Below are 24,888 nucleotides of genomic sequence, written 5' to 3' on the forward strand. Positions count from 1 at the left end.
TGTTGTTAATTTTAGGTTTAACTTATTTTCTGTTGATTATCTCATATCACATTGTTAATTATAGATTTCCAAAGGATTATTTTTTTCTGTTTTCTTACACAATTTACTGTCAAAATACATATGTGCATTTACTTTCACACACACACACACACACACACACACACACACACACCACACACACACACACACACACACACATACTCGCAATTGTGCATTTATGTATGTGTATATATATATATATATATATGTATAAAACTGCATACCTATAGACACATGTACATACACATATATAAACGTGTTTGTGTGTGTATGTATATATGTGTGTATATATATATATATATATATATATTATATATACATATACGTATTTTAATTGAAACCATGTTATTGTTTTGGAACCCTTAAATGGTTGAGGATCTTTTGTGATTTCAGTTCTAGTTGAATAAATGCTGATTTCTGTCAGCATGGAACCATGGGTTCCAGGAAGCTGGCTTTGCATTAAGAAACATTGTTTATTCACTTACCCTTTACTGAGAACTCATTGCTGCAGTTCATTACTAACATGTGTGTGTGTGTGTGTGTGTGTGCACGTGCACGTGTACTTGAACATATGTGTGTTTGAATTTTGCAAACATTAAGTAACTAAATTTCAACAGTTGACTTACCATTCGTTGCTGCCCTGTGTAAAGTAACAGGCAATGAAGCATCTCCTGCTCCAAATTCATTATGACATCGTACTCGAAAAGAATAATTCTGGTCTGGCAGGAGCTGACCAACTTGATTCCTTGTAGTAAGCAAATTGGAAATAAGGGTGACCCATTCTGACGAAGGAGGCGTTTTCATTTCTATGCTGTAACTAATTGGCTTTGTCATAGCAATTTCTGTAGTTGTTGGCACTGATGCTGGTTTCCACACTAACCATGCAACATCAGAGCCATCATCTGTTAACTCAGGTGGATCAATAGGCATTCGAGGAGTAACTGCAATATAGGTTGAACCAAACAGAAATTAAATTACATTGTATTGACATTTATTCAACACATAAATATCAGATATTAATGGAGATATATTGATGCAATTCACATAATATACTGACAGAAAAAATGGTGTGAAGAGAAGTAAATATATAAAAACAAGAAAAAAAAAGCTAAACATTATTCAAGTCTTGCTTCTCTATAATGTGCATTATAATGAGGTTAGTGTTGTTAATTTTAGGTTTAACTTATTTTCTGTTGATTATCTCATATCACATTGTTAATTATAGATTTCCAAAGGATTATTTTTTTCTGTTTTCTTACACAATTTACTGTCAAAATACATATGTGCATTTACTTTCACACACACACACACACACACACACACACACATGCACACACACACACACACACATACTCGCAATTGTGCATTTATGTATGTGTATATATATATATATATATATATGTATAAAACTGCATACCTATAGACACATGTACATACACATATATAAACGTGTTTGTGTGTGTATGTATATATGTGTGTATATATATATATATATATATATATATTATAGACCACATGCCTACATACAGATATATACACACACTATACATCAATGTATATACAAATGTGTGTGTGTGTGTGTGTAAGAGAGAGAGAGAGAGAGAGAGAGAGAGCATGTGCATGTGTACATATGTATGAATGTGCATGTGCATGTACAGTAAGCTTCTGCACAGAGTCTGTCAACCAAATTCCTATCACAAAGCATTAGTCAACTCAAGGCTATGACAGAAGATTTACAGTAGGATTAAACCCCGAACTAAATCCATGCAAACCAAACTTCTAGAGAACCATGCCATCTTAACACCCATACCTTCATTTTCACAGAATATTATTGGTAAAGTTGCTAGAATATTATAAGTTCTTGAAAAAAAAACTATATATGTATATAGGGGCAGGAGTGGGTGTGGTAAGTAGATTGCTTACCAACCACATGGTTCCAGGTTCCATACCACTGCATGGTACCCTGGGCATGTGCCTTCTTCTATATCCTTGGGCCGACCAAAGCCTTGTGAGTGGATTTGGTAGACAGAAACTGAAAGAAGCCTGTCGTATATATGTATATATATATATGTATGTCTGTGTATATGTTTGTGTGTCTGTGTTTGTCCCCCCAGCATCACTTGACAACCGATGGTGGTGTGTTTACGTCCCCCGTAACTTAGTGATTTGGCAAAAGAGACCGATGGAATAAGTACTAGGCTAACAAAGAATAAGTCCTGGGGTCATTTTGTTTGACTAAAGGTGGTGCTCCAGCATAGCCACAAGTAAAAGAGTATAAGAATATATCTGGACATCACACATCATATACAGACTGTTCTAGGAAACAACTCATCAACATTGTATTAACTGTTTCAATATATTTTTTATTTTGTGTTTTTTCATATTCTATATCTTTTTCGTGTATGAAGGAGCATTACTTAGTGGTTAGAGTATTCAGCTCATGATCATATGGTCATGAATTCGATTCCCAGTGGCATGTTGTGTTCTTGAGCAAGACTCTTTATTTCACATTGCTCCCGTCCACTCAGCTGGCAAAAATGAGTAGTACCTGTATTTCAAGGGGCTGGCCTTGTCACACTCTGCATCACATTGAATCTCCCTAAGAAGTATGTGAAGAGGTACTCTTCGATCTTCTGTGATGTGATCTTTGCAGTGTGGGGTCGTGCATTAACCTGATGAAACATCACTCCTCTTTGATTCACTAAAGTTTGTCTTTTTTTCTTCAAAGCTTGGTTCAAACACTCTAATTGCAGGTGAAAAGTGCTCAGCCACTTACACGTTAATCTCACAAGCAAGCTATTCTGTTGATCGGATCAACAGGAACCCTCGTCATCCTAAGCAATGGAGTGCAAGTGTATATTGTGTTTGTGTTTTTGTCATCGATTTCTGATGGAACATGTAATGGTTCACTTGAGCTTGTCCCCTTGCCTATGTTATGGAGCTTAATCAAATTACTCATAATATGTTTATTGCCGGTTTTCCCTGAGATGATTTAAGGCCAATACTACTGGTTAATGAAACATTTATCAATTATACAGTATTCTTGCCACTTATAGCAATTGTTTTTGACTACTAGTAATTGGCAGTGACACCATTTTTGCTAAAGTTTCTTGTCAAAATTTTGCTTTCAAATTGGTATCATGTTCAATTATTTTTTTCGTTTTGCAAAAGCTAAGAACAACTAAAAGCAGATATAGCAGATATGATACAGAAGAAGATTTCATTACCATATATTTTCCAATAAATGATGGCATCATAAACTCAACCTATCTTACTTTCTCTCTCTCCTTCTCCTTCTCTCTCCCCTCCTTTCTCTCTATCAACCCTTCTTTCTCTTTCCCTCTGTCTTTGTCTCCTTCTTACTCTCCCTCTCCCTCTCTCTCTGTCTCTCTGTCTCTCTCTCTCTCTCTCTCTCTCTATATATATATATATATATATATATATATATAAATCTCTCTATTTCCCTCTCTTCTCTCTAAATATCTCTCTAAATCTCTCTCTTTTTCTCTCTCTCTCTTTTTCTCTTTCTCTGTTTATCTGTCTGTCTCTCTCTCTCTCTCTCTCTCTCTCTCTCTCTCCCTCTCTCTTCATTAGGATTAAAATATCAGTGATTTAAAAAACTAATTCAGCTAAATGTTACTTAACTATTAGTACTTTTAAATATATTCTGTTTAATTTCCCCAAAAGAAATCTATTCAAATATAATGTCATTCACAATTGTTCGATGAAATACCAGCTTGAAAGCTAGAAAGAATGATTCCAAAAAAGCTAAGGAAGTTATGCTATGTCTACAAAATAATAAGTATAAACAAACCAGAATTCATAAACATTATAGATATAGATTATATCAAGATATATTTGCAATAAAGCTCAGTATATATTATTCTTTATTCTGTTCTTCAATAGCATTACATCTTCGATAGTTTATTATTTTCCTCTTACATTTTGATTCCATGGTTTCTGAAATATTGCCAAATAAAAAGCAATTTTGCTCCATTTCTTCTTTCCTTGAATAATAATATAGAACCAAAGATAAACAAGTATTCCTAATATACGTATGGAACTAGCGTTGAACAAAGTATTGTCATGTCTTTTCTAGCATATTCTGTTTTTATTATGTGAGTTTGTATGTTTGGCATATTCTAGTTTAGATTATGATATAAAACACCATAAAACATCATAAAACACAATCGCTACACAAGAAAATGTTAATGCAATTCACCCTTTAAACATGAACAACACTCAGCTAGAACTTTTGCAGTTATTCCAAATGCTGGGCTAGTCATCACTGAGGGACATTCCCAATGTAAGCACACATTCTATATAGAAAATTCAGCATCTCAAAGACTGGCTTTTTTTTCTTCTAAGTCAGAAAATACATCAGTATTTATTTGCCACTAACCTTCTAGAAAACAGGTGAGACCCACAATGGAACAATACTCGCACATTTAGATGGAACTGCTATCATACACACACACATACACATACACACACACACACATACACACACACAAACACACACAAACACACACACACACAAACACACACAAACACACACACACACGTGCATGTGTGTGAGTTTGCACAAACACGCAAACATATGCAAAAGAAAGGTCACTTGATTAAAAAGGAAGTTATTTACAAATGCATTCCAGTCCTACAGGTTTCCAGTCTCCTCTCTCTGCCTTCTTTTCTACTGCCACCACTCTACTACTCCCACCCCTAGCTTCTCAGTGCAGGCTAGTCTCTTGGCATTGTCATTCGGGCACTTCTGACTTATCTCTCTACTTCTTGTCATCTTTATTATTGCCCAGCACATCAGCACACTGAGCAGACGATAACTAAAATAGCCTTCTATTTGTGACCACCTCGCCTGTTTTGTTTCTTCTTTTTTTCTTTTCATTTATCATGACATTATTCAATGGTTCTTTTTTTTGTAAACAGAAAAGCATTGTTAACTGAGGGAATTTGAGAGCTATTTCTTACAGGTTGAGCATCTGCAGAGAAGCTTCCTCACAGTGCTATAAAACTGTAAGGTTTAATTCCTTTCCAGTACTAACTTTAATATGAAAAACATCCATCAAAATATTGAATGAATATTGAAAAAGAATCTGTTTCCAGCAGACTTGGCACCATTTAAAATGGAATACTAATTTCATAATGAGCACTATTTAATTTTTGAGCACATTCAAAGCATATGTATCCTCACAACTTGTGTTTGAAGTGTTTGAAGTATTTGAGTATTTGTAATATCAGCAGAAACACACACACACATAATTATATCTCCTATTGAAAGTATTTGTTAATATACAATTTTAATAAAAACAAAAAAATTAATTCATTCAAACCCATTTAAGTAGTGTTATTTAATTTTGAGCATAAATCTACTTAAAGAAATTTTTCTTAATATTGTTTCTCAATTAGTGATTTTATAACTTTAAAAAATGTTCTCTGATCCTTTATGATAGTTTTTAACATATATACCCATATAATTATTACTTTGATATTAATTCTTATTCTGACCATCAACATGTAGATTATTGCCTTAAAGATACTCCCAGAAAGAGCCAATTTTTTTTCGGATACATATACCTACCTTGAAGAAAAAATGATTTTAGCTACAATAATCACAGTGTATGTTTAATAGCTTCTTTTTAGAAGGTATATATTAGCATGGGCTGGATATTTTTGTCAGTTAAGTATTTACTGCATATGGATTGTTTGAACATATGTTGGATATCCTTCTTAATTTCTGCTATTGTTTCTTAATCATACTCATTCTTCTTCTGAAAGATGTGACATGTATATTTCAGTTCAATTAACTGAAATAATCTATGACTATAGACTCAATATAGAGGATAAATTCTGAAGATAATCTGTTATTTTAATCTCACAGATTCTAATTATTTGACTTGATTACATATCCTTATATTTTCTTACATGAAATTAGTGCTGGAAAGATAGGAACAAATTCTGATCATGAGATATTTCATACAAATAGATTTCTTCTTGGAACAAAATCTCTAATAATAGCCAATATAAATATTAGTTGGTTGGTTGATTTCTCCATTGGCAAGAAGTGGGCATAGAGTAAATAATAGATATATAGAGTTATTAAAAGGGGAGCAAGATCAGTGGTTTTATATTGTAATAAATAATGCACATTTCTTTCTATGAAATTTTACCAAGATATGTTTTTTACTGGAGTGGATCTCTATTATGTTGATAAAGTTTAGATTGTAGGTAAGCTATATTTCCTGATATTAACCACAATGACAAAAGTGTACTTCCAAAGTTATCCATATATGACAGGTAATAATAATCTAGTTCAATATGAAATAATCAAACTTACCTTTACAAGTGAGCATGTCATAGTATGGCCTGTTGATAGCTGATAGATCTTCTTCAAAATTAATTGTTGTATTGTTAATTGTGGCTTGAGCCTCAAACAGGCTATCAAGGCTTTCTTCTGAAGCAAGCATGGTTCTGTAGCCTGAATAACTTACTTCACTCGTTGTACTTTCAGGTGTTTCTCTGCAAATCAACTCTCGTCTTCTCTTTATGCCTTCAATGCCAACTAGTGCACATAGTTCTTCAAGAGGTGTTGAGTGAACTACAAATCAAAAAATAAACATTATTTAAACAAACCAATCAATCAAAATTCAAAATCTAGGATGGTCGAAAATGCATAGCAAGAGATGCAACCTCATTCTTTCATCTTTTCCTATCCAGTCTAGCATTTTACATCATTTTCTTCCCTGTCCATTTTTCAATTATGCTGAATCACCACCATTTGTGGTCTTCTGTTCCTCTTTCACTTGTTTTTCCATATATGGCCACAATCACTGCACAACTTCACTTAGAGAAGGGTACCTTGTTGTGTTGTTATGTGACCAAACTATTATATTTTCCTCTTTTTGCCCATTGATTAACTAGATGTAGAGATTTGATAATTGGCTAAGTAAACTTGCTTTCAGAGTTAAGCAGAAGAAAGATTTGTGTGAGAAATATTTGAAATTTAAATTAGAATTTGACAATTAGTATTATCAAGTTAATGCTAATTATACAATACTAAATAAACAAATGAGACATAGTCCTCTGATTCACCTTGAAGGGCAATAAATCTAATTAAAAACCAGGTAGGGCCATGATGAGTCATCTAAACAATATTAGCATAGAAAACAGATGTAAAATAACAATGACAGCAATGATAATGAGAAGTTATTAGTTTTATCTTTGAAAAGTTAGCATCAAAGTGTTATTGGTACGAACTCTAGGCTCTAGCCTGGATAAGAGCAAGAACATATAAGCTTTCCCACTCCAACACTTTTCCTCATGGAAAACCAATTTATTACATCTTTGAAGTGTTTCTATTCACTAACTAACTTATCAACTCATGCCAGCTCTAGTTTCCCTGGATCCTACTTTCCACCTCACATATACTATGATATGTCTCTTCAAAAGATCTCTATTGAAATTTTGTAACTTAGGTATATGACATTAACACTCCAGTGAAGGTGGCCTATTTTGGAAACGTCTCTTCTCTTCAAAACTAATCTAAAGAGAACAGAGAGTGTTCACAATTCATTAAAAGAACCTGTCAAAAGGTGATGAGGCAGCCAATACATCATCACTTGACTTGGATAGAGATAGCAGCAAAATCTTCATCAAAATCAAACTCCACCATATTTAATAAGAAGGACAAATTGGTTAATGTAATTTTAGATATACTATATTTTAAAAGAAAGTACAAGAAATTCTCAGGTGATCACTGCTGGAATAGTTTTGGCAATAGGTTTACTCAATCAAGACTACCTAGGGCTAAATAACCATAGCAACCTAATGTTGGTGGCATAATAAACAACATGTCTTTTTTTTTAATGGTAATAAGCTGCTTAATAAAAAATACATCTTGGAGTTAACTCTGAAAATCCTTAGATTAAACAGCTAATTTAAGAAAACACAGATGACAGATGAGATATTTCCTACCTGCATCATTTTTCTAGCTATAGCACTGACTATTTCCTTTTAGTGGTGGATTATGACATAAATTTATTAATAATTTACTTCCCTAGCTAAAACATGAGTACCAGAAACCCATTCCAACATCAATGTTATCCACTCAGACTTGACATGAGAAATAACTTAATGGTCAGTAGAAACTATATAAAAGTCATTGTATAAACTATGATAAATAATGAACTACACTGTAAATAGTGAATAAATCAATTGCTAAGATTTTCAAAATAAACTGACATCAGACTTCATAAACACCAGCTTGGGAATCAGAAAAGAAACAGATGCACTGGCAGGACTCAAACCTTGTGTCAGTTGATTATTGGTCATGTCACCAATTACACTACAGAACACCTACCAGCCTCCCCATTCTCTCTATTCTCTTCTCTCTTAATTTCAGCAATAATCTTAGGTTCTTTACTAAAAAAAATTAATCTAATTTTGTAGAATTCTTCTTTCAACTTCTTAATCTAGATGGGTTTGTAAGTAACATCTTTGCAGGTAAATTAGCCTAACATTCTGCCTGTATAATTAGTTATACTGATATGCTAGAGAACCACCCATCACTAATGTCCAACCCAATTTCTCATAAAGAAAATAACTGGGTGATCAACAGAAACTACATCATATACACTCTATAAACTATGATGCTTCCCACACACACACAAACATACATATGCACATGCTTGCATACTTACACACGCAACACACATGCACACACACATTCACACGATAGTAACAACAACGATAACAAATTATCTGTAGGACTCTCCTAAGCCCAGTCTTCACAATATCACAAGCCCATATCACCAATGTAAGAAAGCTTGTCGGATCATTTAAACACAACAAAGTAATTAGTCATAGTTTCTTAAATATCATTCCATAAGCCACATATTGTTGACAGCTAGTAAGTGTTATAACAATTATTGAATGATAGACTTAACCTGTTACCCCATTAATACCTATTTCTTTACTGCCCACAAGGGGCTACACACAGAGGGGACAAACAAGGACAGACAAACAGATTAAGTCGATTATATCGACTCCAGTGCGTAACTGGTACTTAATTTATCGACCCTGAAAGGATGAAAGGCAAAGTCGACCTCAGCAGAATTTGAACTCACAACATAACGGCAGACGAAATACCGCTGAGCATTTCGCCCGGCATGCTAACAATTCTGCCAGCTCACTCCATTAATACCACCAACTGCCCCATAGTTACTTTTAGTGGAGTTTTCTTCATTGAAAGTACTTAGATTAGATTCTCACTCTGAAGCTAGTTATGTTCTTTATGAATTATAGTTATCTTATTCATCTCCCCAATTCTCTATCAGTCTTGGACACCCTGCAAATGTCATGAGGAATGTCATTCCTCTGCTGATTGAACGATAGAAGAAGAAAAAGGAAAATCCTATTATTCTATTTGCCTCAGTCAATCTAGCTGTTTGATTTACTAAAAGCCACTGACAACACAATGTTATAACAGCATATATTAATGTGAAATCAAACTAGCCAATCCAAAATAGCATAGTTTGATAGATACTTAAACAAAATTAATTGATGATGTGTAAGGACACCATATTTTGTTATGCAGCCATGATATACAACAAAGTATATCAAACATTTTTATAAGTCAATATTGTGTTCTGTTGTGTTAGCAGGGCTATTACATCACTAGTTAAGGTTATCTCTTCAGATTTTCTATAGAGATTATAGGCAGCACTATAACGAAATTAGTACCAGCTATAATTTCTATGGAAAATCTATAAAGATAATCATAACAAGTGAAAAATTAATTGAATACTATAATAAAGATTACTTGTGAGGGAACAGTTTACCAGATAAGTATTGTATCTTATAAAAGATTTATAAACATCAATATTTTTATTTGTTAGAATAAACTCTTTAATAAAATATCCTAAGTAAATCTTGTTTTACAAGATGTTCATGTATCATAAACAGAGATGAGTCCTTCTGACGTTCAGTGAAGGCCCTTTAAAGGTAACTGAAAGTTATATGTACCAACAAAACTTCTCTAAACATTTTCAGGTTATAGCTGGTGTTAATTATCAGGTCATCCCATAAGTTCTGTCCGAATTTTGAATAAAGAAAGCAAGTGATCAAATGTTATATTTAATTGAAATTTAATCATCAATGTACTTTCCCTGATTATTTATTACTTCCTTCCATCTATTTACAAGCTTTTTAATCCCATCAATGTAAAACTCTTTTGGTTTCAAAGCGAAGAACTCTGAAATGTCAGTTTCGACCTCCTCCTGGTTTGCGAAAGTTATGTCCCCCAAATGATTCTGTAAACTACGAAACAAATGGTAGTCTGAAGAAGCAAGGTTGGGAAAATAAGGTGGATGAGGTATTTTTTCCCAACCAAGCTCTTCGATCTTCTGTGATGTGATCTTTGCAGTGTGAGGTTGCGCATTGTCCTGATGAAACATCACTCCTTTTCGATTCACTAAGCGGGTCTTTTTTCTTCAAAGCTTGGTTCAAACACTCTAATTGTAGGTGTAGACTTGAGCATTGATTGTTGCATTAGGTGGTAACAATTCAAAGTGAATTACTCCTTAGCAATCCCACCAGATAGAGTTCTCTCTATCTGGTGGGATTTCAAAGGAGTAATTCATTTTGAATTGTTACCACCTAATGCAACACTCAATGCTCAAGTCTACACCTTTTTTCCATGAAGTTCCCTTCTCAGTTGTGGTTGAGCTTTTTTCCTTTTACCAAGCCACTGTTTTCAACGTTTAACATTTCGATAGAAGATCCATTTGGTGTTGGCGGTGGTGGTGGTGATGGTGATGGTGATGGTGGTGATTAGTAAATACAACTGGCTGTCAATAATAGGAAAGTACCCAATAACTTTTACATATCACATTTCTATGTCTTTGTTCAGAATTGTTGAAGCATAAAATTAACTGCATACTGTAGTAATCATCATCATTGTCATCATCATTGTCATCATCGTCGTCATCATCGTCATCATCATTATTATTATACTAGTACATGCTAATTTAATTAGCAGGTATTTTCTTTTAATGTTTGGTGACAATAAGTCTCTTCACATCTCAAGAATTTTTCTTAGTATTCTTGCAGAATATAGATTGGTACTTTCCTGCAGTTCAACAAAGCAAGTTACATTTCCAAATTCTTTCAGTCTTTTAGACAGCATTTTGGGTGTTGTATCAAGTGCACCTATTAGTACAGGAATAATTGTTGTCTTGGTCTTCCACTGTCTCCTTATCTCCTTGATTAGATCTTGATATTTCTCAATTTCTTCAATTTCTTTGCTATCGACTCCGCTATCATAGGGAATTGCAAAATCTATGATTTTATATTGTTCATTTATTTTATCCTCTATGATAGTAACTGGTCTCTTTACTTAAAAAGTATGGTCAGTCTTTATGGGGAAATCCCACCAGATCTTGTAATTCTCATTTCCTATGGTATGAACATTATTATTGTTGTTGTTGTTGTTAGTATCATTATTATTATTATTATTATTATTATTATTATTATTATTATTATTATTATTATTATTATTATTACTTAAGGTGGCAAATGTGGCAAGCTGGCAGAACCGTTGGCATGCTGGGTGAAGTACTTGGCTATATTTTGTCTGTCACTACGTTCTGAGTTCAAATTCTGCCAAGGTTGACTTTGCCTTTCATCCTTTCAGGATCGATAAATTAAGTACCAGCTGAGTACTAGGATCAATGTGATCAACTATTACCCTCCCCACAAAATCCAGGATTTGTGTTTACAGTAGAAAAGATTATTACTTAAGGTGGTAAACTTGCAGAATTGTTAGCACATCAGGCAGAAGTCTTAGCAGTATTTCGTCTGTCTTTACATTTTGAGTTCAAGTGCTTTGTCTTTCATCCTTTGGGGTTTATAAAATGAGTACCATTTGAGCACTGGAGTTAGTGTTTATGACTTAACTATACCCCAAAATTACTGGCCTTGTTCCAAAATTTGAAACCATTATTATTATTATTATTATTATTATTATTATTATATTATTATTATTATTATTATTATTATTATTATATATTATTATTATTATTATTATTACTTAAGGTGGCAAATGTGGCAAGCTGGCAGAACCGTTGGCATGCTGGGTGAAGTACTTGGCTATATTTTGTCTGTCACTACGTTCTGAGTTCAAATTCTGCCAAGGTTGACTTTGCCTTTCATCCTTTCAGGATCGATAAATTAAGTACCAGCTGAGTACTAGGATCAATGTGATCAACTATTACCCTCCCCACAAAATCCAGGATTTGTGTTTACAGTAGAAAAGATTATTACTTAAGGTGGTAAACTTGCAGAATTGTTAGCACATCAGGCAGAAGTCTTAGCAGTATTTCGTCTGTCTTTACATTTTGAGTTCAAGTGCTTTGTCTTTCATCCTTTGGGGTTTATAAAATGAGTACCATTTGAGCACTGGAGTTAGTGTTTATGACTTAACTATACCCCAAAATTACTGGCCTTGTTCCAAAATTTGAAACCATTATTATTATTATTATTTTTATTATTATTATTATTATTATTATTATTATATTATTATTATTATTATTATTATTATTATTATTATTATTATATTTTAAAAGGATTGACATAACTCTTCACAATATGAAGAGTGCACTGTGATTGAAATAGATTGCTTATAGGTTTGAACGATATTTCTTCAGCTTGTCTGTCTTTTTCAAATTCAAAGTGCGAAATACTGCATTCATACTTTGATGGAGTGTCATTCAAGCAAAGTGGGAAAGCAGGATCTCCTCATCCAAAATTTTGAATTTGAATATCCATAAATTTGAATTTCTGGGTTCATTTTACATTCTGAACCTGAAGAAGACAGACGAGCTGTAGAAATATCATTCAAAGCAATAAATTTCAATCATAAACAATCTATTTCAATCACACCACACTTTTCGTATTGTCTAATTATTATTATTATTATTATTATTATTATTATTATTGAGTGAGAGAGTAGTGTATGCCATCAAAGTGACACTGGGGTACAAATATACAAAGCCCTGTATACCCCTCATAACTACCCATCTGATAAGGGTACTTCAGGCACATGCATCACAACCATGTGTGCGCGACATGGTGATCTCATATCAAGATAAACAGCACAGGTGGGGCCCAGTTAGAATTTTCTTCAGGTCGAGTAGCCCATTCCACTCAAAAGGTTCCTGAATATGGGTTGTTTAAGGATGTTGAATGAAACACCCATGCTTCCAAAGATGAATTATCCAAACCTCAAAGAATTCCTCTCAACACATGACTGTGATGCTCCCCCACTACTTCTGCTGATGATCAGAGATGCACTTATCATCAGCCACTAAAGAACATGTTCAACTGGTTATGGCCAAGCAACTGACAAGTAAATCTGTAGTATTGAGCAGAATATTTGCTGTAGCCCATCATTTATACTAGGTCAAAACAATGTTCAAGATAACACTTCCAATCAGTTAAGATCAGAAGCCATGAAAGCCACTGCCTGATCCTGCATCAGGGCATTTATTATTATTATTACTATTATTATTATTATTATTATATTATATTATTATTATTATTATTATCATTATTATTATTATTATCATCATCATTATTATTTTTATTATTATTATTATTATTATTATTATTATTATTATTATTATTATTATTATTATTATTATTATTATTATTATTATGGCAGCGAGCTGGCAGAATCGTTAGCACGCCAGGTGAAATGCTTAGTGGTATTTCGTCTGCAGCTACACACTGAGTTCAAATTCTGCTATGGTCGACTTTGCCTTTCATCCTTTTGAGGTAATAAATTAAGTACCAATTGCATACAGGGGTCGATGTAATCGACTTAATCCCTTCCCCAGATTTGAGGCCTTGTGCTTCCAGTAGAAAGGATTATCATCATCATCATCATCATTATTATTATTATTGTTATTATTATTATCATTATTATCATTATTATTATTATTATTATTTCATAAGGTGACAACCTGGCTGCATCATCACCATGCTGTACTAAATACTTAGCAGTATTTTGTCTGTTCAAATTCTATAAGGTCAACTTGGCCTTTTATCCTTTCAGGGTCAATGAAATAAATACAAACTGAGCATTAGAGTCAATGTAATTGACTTACCGTCCCTCAAAATTGTTGGCCTTGTGCCAAACTTTAAAACCATTATTATTTATTATTATTGAGTGAGAGAGCAGCACACTCCATCAAAGTAATGCTGGGGTACAAATATATGAAACCTAATATAACCAATATACCCATCATAACTACCTGTCTGATAAGGACACATCAGGCACATGCATCATAACCACATGCGCTGGAAATGGTAACCTTATATCATGATAAACAGCATATGACCTTTCAGGCAGAGCCCAATTAGAATTTTCTTCAGGTCAAGTAGCCCATCCCACGCAATCCTGAATAAGAGTTGTTTAAGGATTACAAACAAAACACCTGTTTTCAGAGATGAATTATTCAAACCCCAAAGAATCCCTCTCAACACATGGCTATAATGCTCTCGAACTACTCCTAGTCATGATCTGAGATACACATCTCATCAGCCTCTAACGGATATGCTCAACGGGTTAAGGGCAAGTAAATCTGTGGTATTGAACAGAATATTTGTTGTAGTCTATCCTTTACACCAAAACAAAACATGTGCATGTTAATACTTCCAATCAGTTACGATCAGAAGCCATGAGAGCCAGTGCCTGGTATTGCATCAGTATCATTATTATTATTATTATTATTCTATGTTTGACTTTTGCTTTATATTTGTACAAGTTGGCTCCAAGTCTCACCCAGAGACCTCAAGAGACAACAGGGTTGGAAGTTCATGTTGTTGTTATGCCTAGTGTGCCATATATTTGGGGGGAGGGGTGCTGTACTAATGAATGTCTAAAAAATTTTTTTTTTTTTTTAAACCGAAAATTATGTTTGTTTTAAACCTTGAGATTACATAGAAAGTATTTTGCATAGGATATGAGCAGTTCCCATGAGCACTATCTTTTGAATTTCTGCCATTTTGGGGTTTCCTGGTATCTGAGTTAGGTAGCTATCAGCCCCTTTTGCTATCATTCCCAGGGCACCTATGACAACAAGTATTGTTTTAGTCTTCAGGTTCCACATTTTGCTGATTTCTATTTCAAGATCTTTATATTTGCTCGTTATTATTATTATTATTATTATTATTATTATTATTATTATTATTGTTGTTGTTGTTGTTTTGTATTTGTACAATTATACAAGTTGACTCCAAGTCTCACCTAGAGACCTCAAGAAACAACAGGTTAAAAGTTCAAGTTGGTTTTATGCCTAGAGTGCCATATATTTGGTTTTACACAAAGTATTGTTCTAAAGAATGTTTAAGAAAACATAAGAAAATTATAAGTTTGTTTTAAAATTTGAGATTACATTGACAGTATTTTATGTAGGATGTGGGCAGTTCCCTTGAGCACTATCTTTTGGATTTCTGCTATTCTGGAGTCCACCCACTTTTGCTATTCTGGGAATCACCCACTTTTGCTATCATCCCTTGGGCACCTATGACAACAGGTATTGTTTTAGTTTTGCAGTTCCACATTTTGCCAGTTTCTATTTCAAGATCTTTATATTTGCTCAGTGTTTGGTAGGTCTTTTGGTAGGCTGAATAATGAGAGAGCTCCGCAATGAATAAGAGAGAGAGAGAGTTCTGTGCTGAATAACAACATGGATGTGCTACACTGGGCTCTCTATAAAAAACAAATCTAATCTAATAACATCGATGGAATGGGATAAAAGAACTTGTGGAAGACTTGAAGGAAGTGGTCTTTTAACGAAAATAATCGCAAAAACGAAATTTTACAGTCATACACAGCACAGTTTCTCCTATGCACGATGTCTCAATGAAGCATGTGTGAAAGACACATGCGAAATCAACATCAGAAAGTTTACAAATTATAAAATACAAGTGGAACAAAACTGTAAGTACATAAATTGATTAATTACACATACACATGAATGTCTATACAATCATATATACATTTTAATACACATAAGACTACACACACATTCCAATGTTTACACAACTACATGAAATTTACAGGACACACATACACGCATATGAAAACATGTGTCACAAACGAAGCAAAAAATAACAAACAATTTTTTTTTTTAACTAACACAGGCAGAGTGAACAATTCATAAATTTAAAAACACTCCAATAAAACCTATGCCCGGAGATAAATCTTTCAACATAAAAAATACAGATGAATACAGATCTGTTAGCCTTAAGAAGCTACATTACGAACAATGTTCTCATTAAGAGAACTCAGAGGCAGTGTTGTCTCAAAAAAAAATTATTATTATTATTATCATTTATAACTTCTTTTCATTATAATTTTATTTCAGCTGCCTTAGTACAGGGCATCCTTTGGAGGACAAGAGCAGCAAGGGCACTTTTGTTTTGCTATGCATGCTAAAATTATAACCACATTTATTCCATTTTAGATGGCAAGTGCTTTCCATAGCATATGGGCTGTACCCATTAAGGATATCTTTTGTAGTTTACAGAAGCTGAAGTTACTGGGGACTTGCTTAATATACTTCAGAGCTCCCTTTCTTTATCATTCCCAATGCATCAATTACTATTGGTATTATCATAGTTCTAAGCTTCTATAGTTGTGATTTCAGTTTGCAAATCTTTATAGTGAAAAAGCTTTTTGTATTCTTTTCTTAAGATATTTTGATCTTGTCGGACTGACACATCAATTAACAGACAAGTTTGTCTGTTGTAGTCCTTGATCACAATGTCTGCTTGATTGGAGTCAATTTTTCTGTCAGTTTGTACTGGGAAGTTCCAAAGGATGGTGACACCTTCGCCATTCACTACATCCTGTGGATGGTGCCTGTAACGCTTATCAAGGGATTATTATTATTATTATTATTATTATTATTATTATTATTATATGTTTGGCTTTTGCTTTGTATTTGCATAAATTGACTCCATGTGTCACCCAGAGACCGCAAGAGACAACAAGTTAGAAGTTCAAGTTGATGTTATGACTAGGGTACCATACTTTTGGTTTTGCATAGAGTATTGTTCTAGAGAATATTTGTCAACGCATAAGAAAACTAGAAGTTTGTATTGAAAGTAATTTGGTGGTAAGATGATGGTGTGATCTTAAGATGACAGTAAAAGGTGTTATTATCATCATCATCATCATTATTATTATTATTATTATTATTATTATTATTATTATTATTATTATTATGCTTAGTGACATTTCAACTTTCTTCATGTTCTGAGTACAAATTCCAGTGAGCTCAACTTTGCCTTTCATCCTTTCGGGGTCAAAAGTACCAGTTGAGTACTGGGGTCAAAATAAATGACTTACCCCTTCCCCCAAAATTGCTGGCCTTGTGTCAATATTTGAAATCATTATTGTTATTATTAATATTAATGCAGTGAACTGGCAGAATTATTAGCATACCTGCCCAAATGCTTAATGGCATTTCATTTGTCTTTATGTTTTGTGTTCAAATTCTGCTGAGGGAAACTTTACCTTATATCCTTTCAGGGTCAATAAAATAAGAACCAGTTAAGTACTGGGGTCAATGACATCAACTAGTTCCCACACCTAAACTATCAGGCCTTGTGCCTATAGTAGAAAAGATCGTTATTATCATAATTATGGTGGTAAGCTGGCAGAATCACTAGCATACTGGACAAAATGCTGAGTAGCATTTCTTCTGGTTTTATGTTCTGTGTTCAAATTTCACTAAGGTCAACTTTGATTTTCATCATTTTGGGATGAATATAAGTACCAGTTGAGCACTGTGGTCGATGTAATTGAGTTACCACTTTCCCCAAAAAATTTCAAGGCTTGTGCCCATAATGGAAAGGACTATCATTATTATTATTATTATTATAATTATTATTATAATTATTATTATTATTATTGTTATTATTACTATTATTATTATTATTATTATTATTATTGAGTGATTGAGCAGTGCATGCCATCAAAGTGATACTGGGGTAAAATATACAAACCCTAGTATAACCATCATGACTACCCATCTGATGAGGGTACACTAGGCACATGCATCACAACCATATGTGCACGACATGGTGATCTCATATCAAGATAAACAACACATGACCTTGCAGGTGGGGCCCAGTTAGAATTTTCTTCTGGTTGAGTAACCCATCCCACTCAAAAGGTACCTGAATAAGGATTGTTTAGGGATGCTGAACGAAACACACATCTTTCCTGAGGTGAATTATTCAATCCCCAAAGAATCCCTCTCGACACATGGCTATGATGCTCCCCCACCACTTCTGCTCATGATCAGAGATACACATATCGTCAGCCACTAAGGGACATGCTCAACTGGTTAAGGTCAAACAACTGACAAGCAAATCTGTGGTAGTGAGCAGAATATTTTCTGTAGCCCATATTTTATACCAAGACAAAACAATGTTCATGTTAACACTTCCAATCAGTGAAGATCAGAAGCTACGAGAGCCACTGTCTGGTACTGTATCAGGGCATTTATTATTATTATTATTATTATTATAATAATAATAATAATAATAATAATAATAATAATAATATTAATATTAACTGAGGTGATGAGCTTGCAGAATCATTATCATGCTAAGAAAGATGGTTTGCCCAGCTTTACGCACTGGGTTCAAATTCTGCCAAGTCAACTTTGCATTTCATCATTTTGGGGATGTTGAGTACTGGGGTCAATGTAATTGACTTAACTCTTCTACCAAAATTTCAGACCTTATGCCTTTAGTAGAAAGGATTATCATTATTATTACTATTATTATTATTATTATTATTATTATTGTTATTATTATTATTGTTATGATCATCACTGTTACTAGACATTGTGTGTACAAATATTTTATATTTGGAATCAATGCCCTTGATACTAGATCACAACCAGTTTCCTTAGATATAAAGGACCTTTCTTACAATCCTTGCCATTCCCAAAAGAGCAGATTACCAAATTGATGCAACTCTCATTGTTACATCAATCTCAATAAACCTGCCAAGTCTGGCAGAATCATTAGTACCCTGGGAAAAATGCTTAAGGACCTTTCCTCCATTTTTACATTCTGCATTTAAATTCAGGGCATTTATCATTATTATTATTATTATTATTATTATTATTATTATTATTATTATTATTATCATTATCATTATTATTATTAACATCTTCATCATCATCATAATCATCATCATCATCATCATCATCATCATCATTCTCATCATTATCATCATTTTCATTGTCATCATTGTCATTATTATCATTACATAACAGAAACAGCTTCCTTCAAGTAAAGGCATTGGTCAAAATATCAGACTAGCACACAAACCTCTCCTATTTTACAAGCTTTGTTAACTTTTTCTCCAGTACAGACAGACACTGATTTTCTTAGATAATGGTTTTCTTTTGAATAAGAATGTCATAATTTGATTAGAGTTTCTTTTAATTACCTTCCAATGGCCTTTCCTAAATTATAAGTCAAAGGATTTCTTTTCACACAAGAAGTTTGATGACATCAAAGCAAACTAAAAGACATAGTGGTCGGAGCCAATCTGAATAACAGTGATACATTTTTATAACCAGATATAAAATGATTACTTAGATTGACCAAAGATGTTTGAGTGAAATTTGGCTGCATGAAACTATGCAGGAGCTCGTTAGAAGGACCATGACCTACTTTTGGGTTGTCACACTGCATAATGCTGATTCTACTTGAGAATTACATTGAATTTATGTGTGTTTGTGACATATGAAGCTACTTTCTTCATTAATTTAATGGATTACTCATTCAGTTGATTGGATAACTAGGCACTCAAACAATGAAATTGTTATGAGAGTCCATTATTTTTAATATAAATTCATTGGCTCAGATAGAGTTTGGCCTGCCCAAAACATGTCCTGAGTTGCTGCCCCTTTCCTGCCTACCACCACCCACACAAAAATTGTATATCACAGTATATACTAAGTTCCACCTCAAGAAGATGCAACTATGGTCACCCCATTCTGCTCCACTCCTCTCCCTTTAGCTAAACTAGAATATAAAATATGTTATCCATTAACTTCAATATTAAAATATACATGCAAAAGAAAAATAAATAACCAGAATTTGAAACTATATCAAGAATATCAAAATATATAAAGATATTGTAAGAGATATTAGAATAAACAGCTTAAATGCTTTCATATTTAATTATCCAATTAAATTTTATGTGAAAAGGAGCAAATGAAACTTTGATCAGTAAGGTAAGTAAAGTATATCTTGATACATTTCTACATAAAATATTCCTGAGAAAGATAGAACATATAAATATAATTTGAAACATATAAGTGGTATATCTGGCAGCAAGGTTACTAGATGTGTACTTGGAACACAAGATGGGTGATATATCTGAGCATCTAATGGGGTTAAGAGAGAAGCATAAAACTATATTTAGAAAGTAAAACAAATACCATATTTCATTATCATATTTCAGCACAGAAATATAGGCTTATACATGTTTCTCTTCACATGTAAAAAAAAAAAAAAAAAAAGTAAAAAGAAAGTAAAAAAGATGCTACTTAAGAAAACTGTTGCAGAACTTAATGAACATTCATTTTCTCTTTTCAAATGTACCATAATTTGTTCTGGCAATTAATATATAAGAGCAAAGTAAATTATAATGAAGGGGAAAGGAGTCTGAGCTATTTTTACCTCTTGTAAAGATTAAGCAATATTAGGTTAGCAGTAAATCTCGCAAACATCTCAATATACATATCATGTTTTCATGATATCCACACTATATACGTTCTTACAGAGCAAGCAGCTTACTACCAACCAAGGTAAATTGAATTGTATCCAGCATATTGTAAACTTAGTAGCTTCTCACCTGCTAGATAATACTTTTTTTCTAATCTTATGTTGATTAAAGATAAGAAAAAGACTTTAATGCAATTTAAAAAACTTATTTTTAAGCACTAAAACTTTTAAGTTGTTAAAATAAATTATACTTCAATTTTGTATCTATATATCACAATCTGTCTTGCAAACTACACACATGACACACACATGTGAACACACGTGCACATGCATACATGCACACACGTGCGCACGCACATACACACATACACACACACATACAAAGATGTCTGTATGTGTAAACACCAAAAATATTCCTACACACATACATATGGATTGATAGATAGATAGATAACAAAACAGAGAGAGAGAGAGACATACACATATATATATGTGTGTATGTATATATATATATATATATATATATATATATATATACACACACACATGTTTATACAGATATACTTTTTCTGTATCTCTTCCATTTTCCCCACTACTGCCACACCATAACCCCCACCTCTTCAGTACACTTTCATTACTTTAACCCTCCCACTGTAGTTCAATTTCTGCTACTGCTGTCTACTTTAGTCACCCACTTTTCACATAGCCTTGAATGAATGGAGACAATTAAAAGTAATGAGATTTCCCCTGCTCTTAGTTTCATGAAGAACATGACAAACTCTCCATTGCTGGTGTCACAATGAATTGCACTAAGTACAACTCTAGAATAAGGATGGTATTATAAAGGATCTTCGACATAGAAACCATACCAAAAATGGAATAGCAATTCTGATGTTGTCCTCCAACCAATTTAGGAGAGCAGAAACTTCAAAGTAAAAACTAATTTGAACCATTGTAACCTTTCCAACTCACACCAGCATATATATACATGCATACATACATCATCATCATATAGCATCCATTTTCCATGCTGGCATGGTTTAGATGGCTTGACTGGAACTGTTAAGTCAGAAAGCTGTACAAGGCTCCAGTCAGGTTTGCTTTGGTTTCTATGGCTGGATGCCTTTCCTAATGCCAACCACTCCAAGAATATAGTGGATGCCTTATACATGTCACCAATGCAGGTGTCTTTTATATGTCACCAGCACAAGTGTCTTACTCACATGTGCACACAGACACACACACACACACACACACACACACACACCCACATTCTTTTGTTCTTTTACACATTTCAGTCATTTGATTGTGGCCATGTGGGAGCACCACCTTAAGAGGTTTTAGTCAAAGAAATCAACCCCCAGAGCTTATTCTATTGGTCTGTTTTGCCAAACTGCTAAGTTACAGAGACATAAACACATGACCATTGCTTGTCAAGCGATGGGTGGGGGGAACAAACACAGAATCAAAGGCACACACACACAATATATATACGATGGGCTTCTTTCAGTTTCCATCTACTAAATCTACTCACAAGGCTTTGGTTGGCTCAAGGTTATAGTAGAATACACTCACCCAAGGTGCTATGCAGTGGGACTGAACCACACAGCAACGCCTGCATGTAAAGATACTAACATATTTTCACAACTATAAATCTGTTTGGCATTGCAGTTAAGCTTCTATTGCTATCTCACCGAGAATTGTCACATTCACCTATTTTGACTCTTTAGTCTTGTAAGTTGCAAGGCTGCCTTACTAATGCTGGTGTCAAAAAAAAAAGAAAAAAGCTCCCAGTAGCCACTGTAAATTGGTTGGTATTAGAAAAGACACCCATCCATGGAAATCATGCCAAAATAGACTAGAGTTTGAAGCAATCATCCAACTCATCAGCTCTTTATTAAACTGTCCAACCCATTCCACCATGGGAAGCAGACAGATGATGATGATGATGATGTTGATGATGATGATGATGATGATGATGATGATGATGATGATGATGATGATGGTGGTGGTGGTGGTGGTGGTGATGGTGATGGTGGTGATGGTAGTGATGATGATGATGGTGATGATGATGATGATGATGATGGTGGTGGTTGTGGTGGTGGTGGTGGTGGTGGTGATGGTGATGATGATGATGATGATGATGAGGAGGAGGAGGAGGAGGAGGGGGGGAACAAGATATTCATAAATTATAGTGCTTTCGAAAATGTAATTAACCTTTTAAAAACATAATTTAGATTACAAAGAATGTAATCTGGCTTGTAAAAGTAAACATTTAATTCATATTATTTATTCATAGATAAGAATATTAAAAAAAAAAAAACTTCTGTAATTATTTTCAAGTTATAACTGACTTTCACTTCATTGCAATAGTTAGATTTATATCATACTTTCTGGTCTCCTCAGTTATTAAGTGCATAATTATATAGAAAACATCAATTAAATGCTAATTCTGTAGCTAATTTTATTTTATTATATCTATTTTATTTTCAAAATTTCTGACCATTATTTTCATGTAATTTGCATCATCACACCAAATCAATATCATAATAATGTATATTGAACATTAAAAGCAATAATGACTATCATCACCTTTTAAAATACCACTTTATTATCTCATATTTCTAAAATATTTATCACCATTTCTCAGTTTATCAAAAACATAATTATTTTCAGTATTTAGTTATGTCCTTTAATGTTCTAAGATCAAATCCTGCTGGACATAAGTTTAGCTTTCATCCTTTGGAGGTTGATAAAATAAATACCAGCTACTAAGGATCAAATCTGAGCTAAGTATAGTGTGCCAATTTTAGAAACCAATATTTTAAAAACAAATGTTTTCTGATTCCATATAAAGGTTATTAAAATTTAAATGACTTTGTGTTAAATACAAAAAATAATTATGTGAAAATAAGTGTGAAAATTTGATTCTTTATGACACTAGTACGGTCTAGTGGTTAGGGTGTTGCACTCATGATCATGAGATTGTGGTTTCAATTCCTAGATCAGGTGGTGCCTTGTGTTCTTGAGTAAAACACTTCATCTCACATTGCTGTGCAATCATTTTCACCTGACACGTGGTACATTATGAACCTGTTCAGGCAACGTCAATTTGATGAAGAGAGCGAGCATCATATATTTGATCACTAAAAGCAAAATCAATCGTGTAGATCGTTTAGTAAAATCTGAACACTCATACATCATCTTTGACAGGAGAGTCCATCATGTTATTAGTAATTATTTTATTGATTCCAATAATGTGATGGAAAAAAAGCCAATACAAGCAATATTTGAATTATGAGAGTTGAAGTATTAAACCTGATCTAGTTTAGACTCAACATATCTTTTGTTTTTTTTTTTATCTTTTACTTGTATCAGTCATTAGACTGCAGCCAAGCTGAGGCACCTCCTTGAAGAATTTTTAGTTGAATGAATTGACTCCAGGACATATATATTTTTAAACCTGGTACTTGTTCTATTTGTCTCTTTTGCTGAACAGCTAAGTTACAATGGATGTAAATACACCATCACCAGTTGTCAAGTGGTGGTGGGAGACAAAGACAGGCACAGACACAGCCACACACACACCAACACACACACAGATACACACACACGACACGCATATATGCATACATATATATATATATATGCTATGGGCTTCTCTCAGTTTCCATCTACCAAATCTACTTACTAGACTATGGTCAACCTGATGCTATTGCAGAAGACACTTACCCAAGGTGCTACACAGTGGGACCGAGCCCAGAACCATGTGGTTTGGAAGCAAACGTCTTACTACAAAGCTGCACTTATGCCTATATGATGTTAAATATTTTAGACTAAAACGCCATTTCAGTTTAGATACTTTTTGATAGTTTCTTTAAGAGTTAAAGCAGTGTGCATGACCTTTACTAACTCTCTGAGACTGGTTATTAATGCAGAAACACTTTCAAAAGAGATAAATGCTGGAGATCACTTTCTTTTACAACATCTACATGAAGTTATTCTATCAGA

At 33.5% G+C, this 24,888-nt stretch overlaps 1 protein-coding gene across 1 annotated transcript in view; it reads right to left on the minus strand.

Moving 5' to 3' along the window:
* The window catches only part of LOC115210729 (titin), a 678,167-nt gene that overhangs the window by 91,675 nt on the left and 561,604 nt on the right, over positions 1-24,888 (minus strand). Inside the window, exons 308-309 of the mRNA XM_036506041.1 lie at positions 6,392-6,652; positions 666-980 (exon numbers count right to left, since the gene is read on the minus strand). Coding sequence (XP_036361934.1) covers positions 666-980; positions 6,392-6,652 — 576 coding nt within the window. The remainder of the gene's footprint in view (positions 1-665; positions 981-6,391; positions 6,653-24,888) is intronic.

The sequence above is a fragment of the Octopus sinensis genome, linkage group LG1 (assembly GCF_006345805.1).
Source record: "Octopus sinensis linkage group LG1, ASM634580v1, whole genome shotgun sequence".
NCBI classification, from domain to species: Eukaryota; Metazoa; Mollusca; class Cephalopoda; order Octopoda; family Octopodidae; genus Octopus; species Octopus sinensis.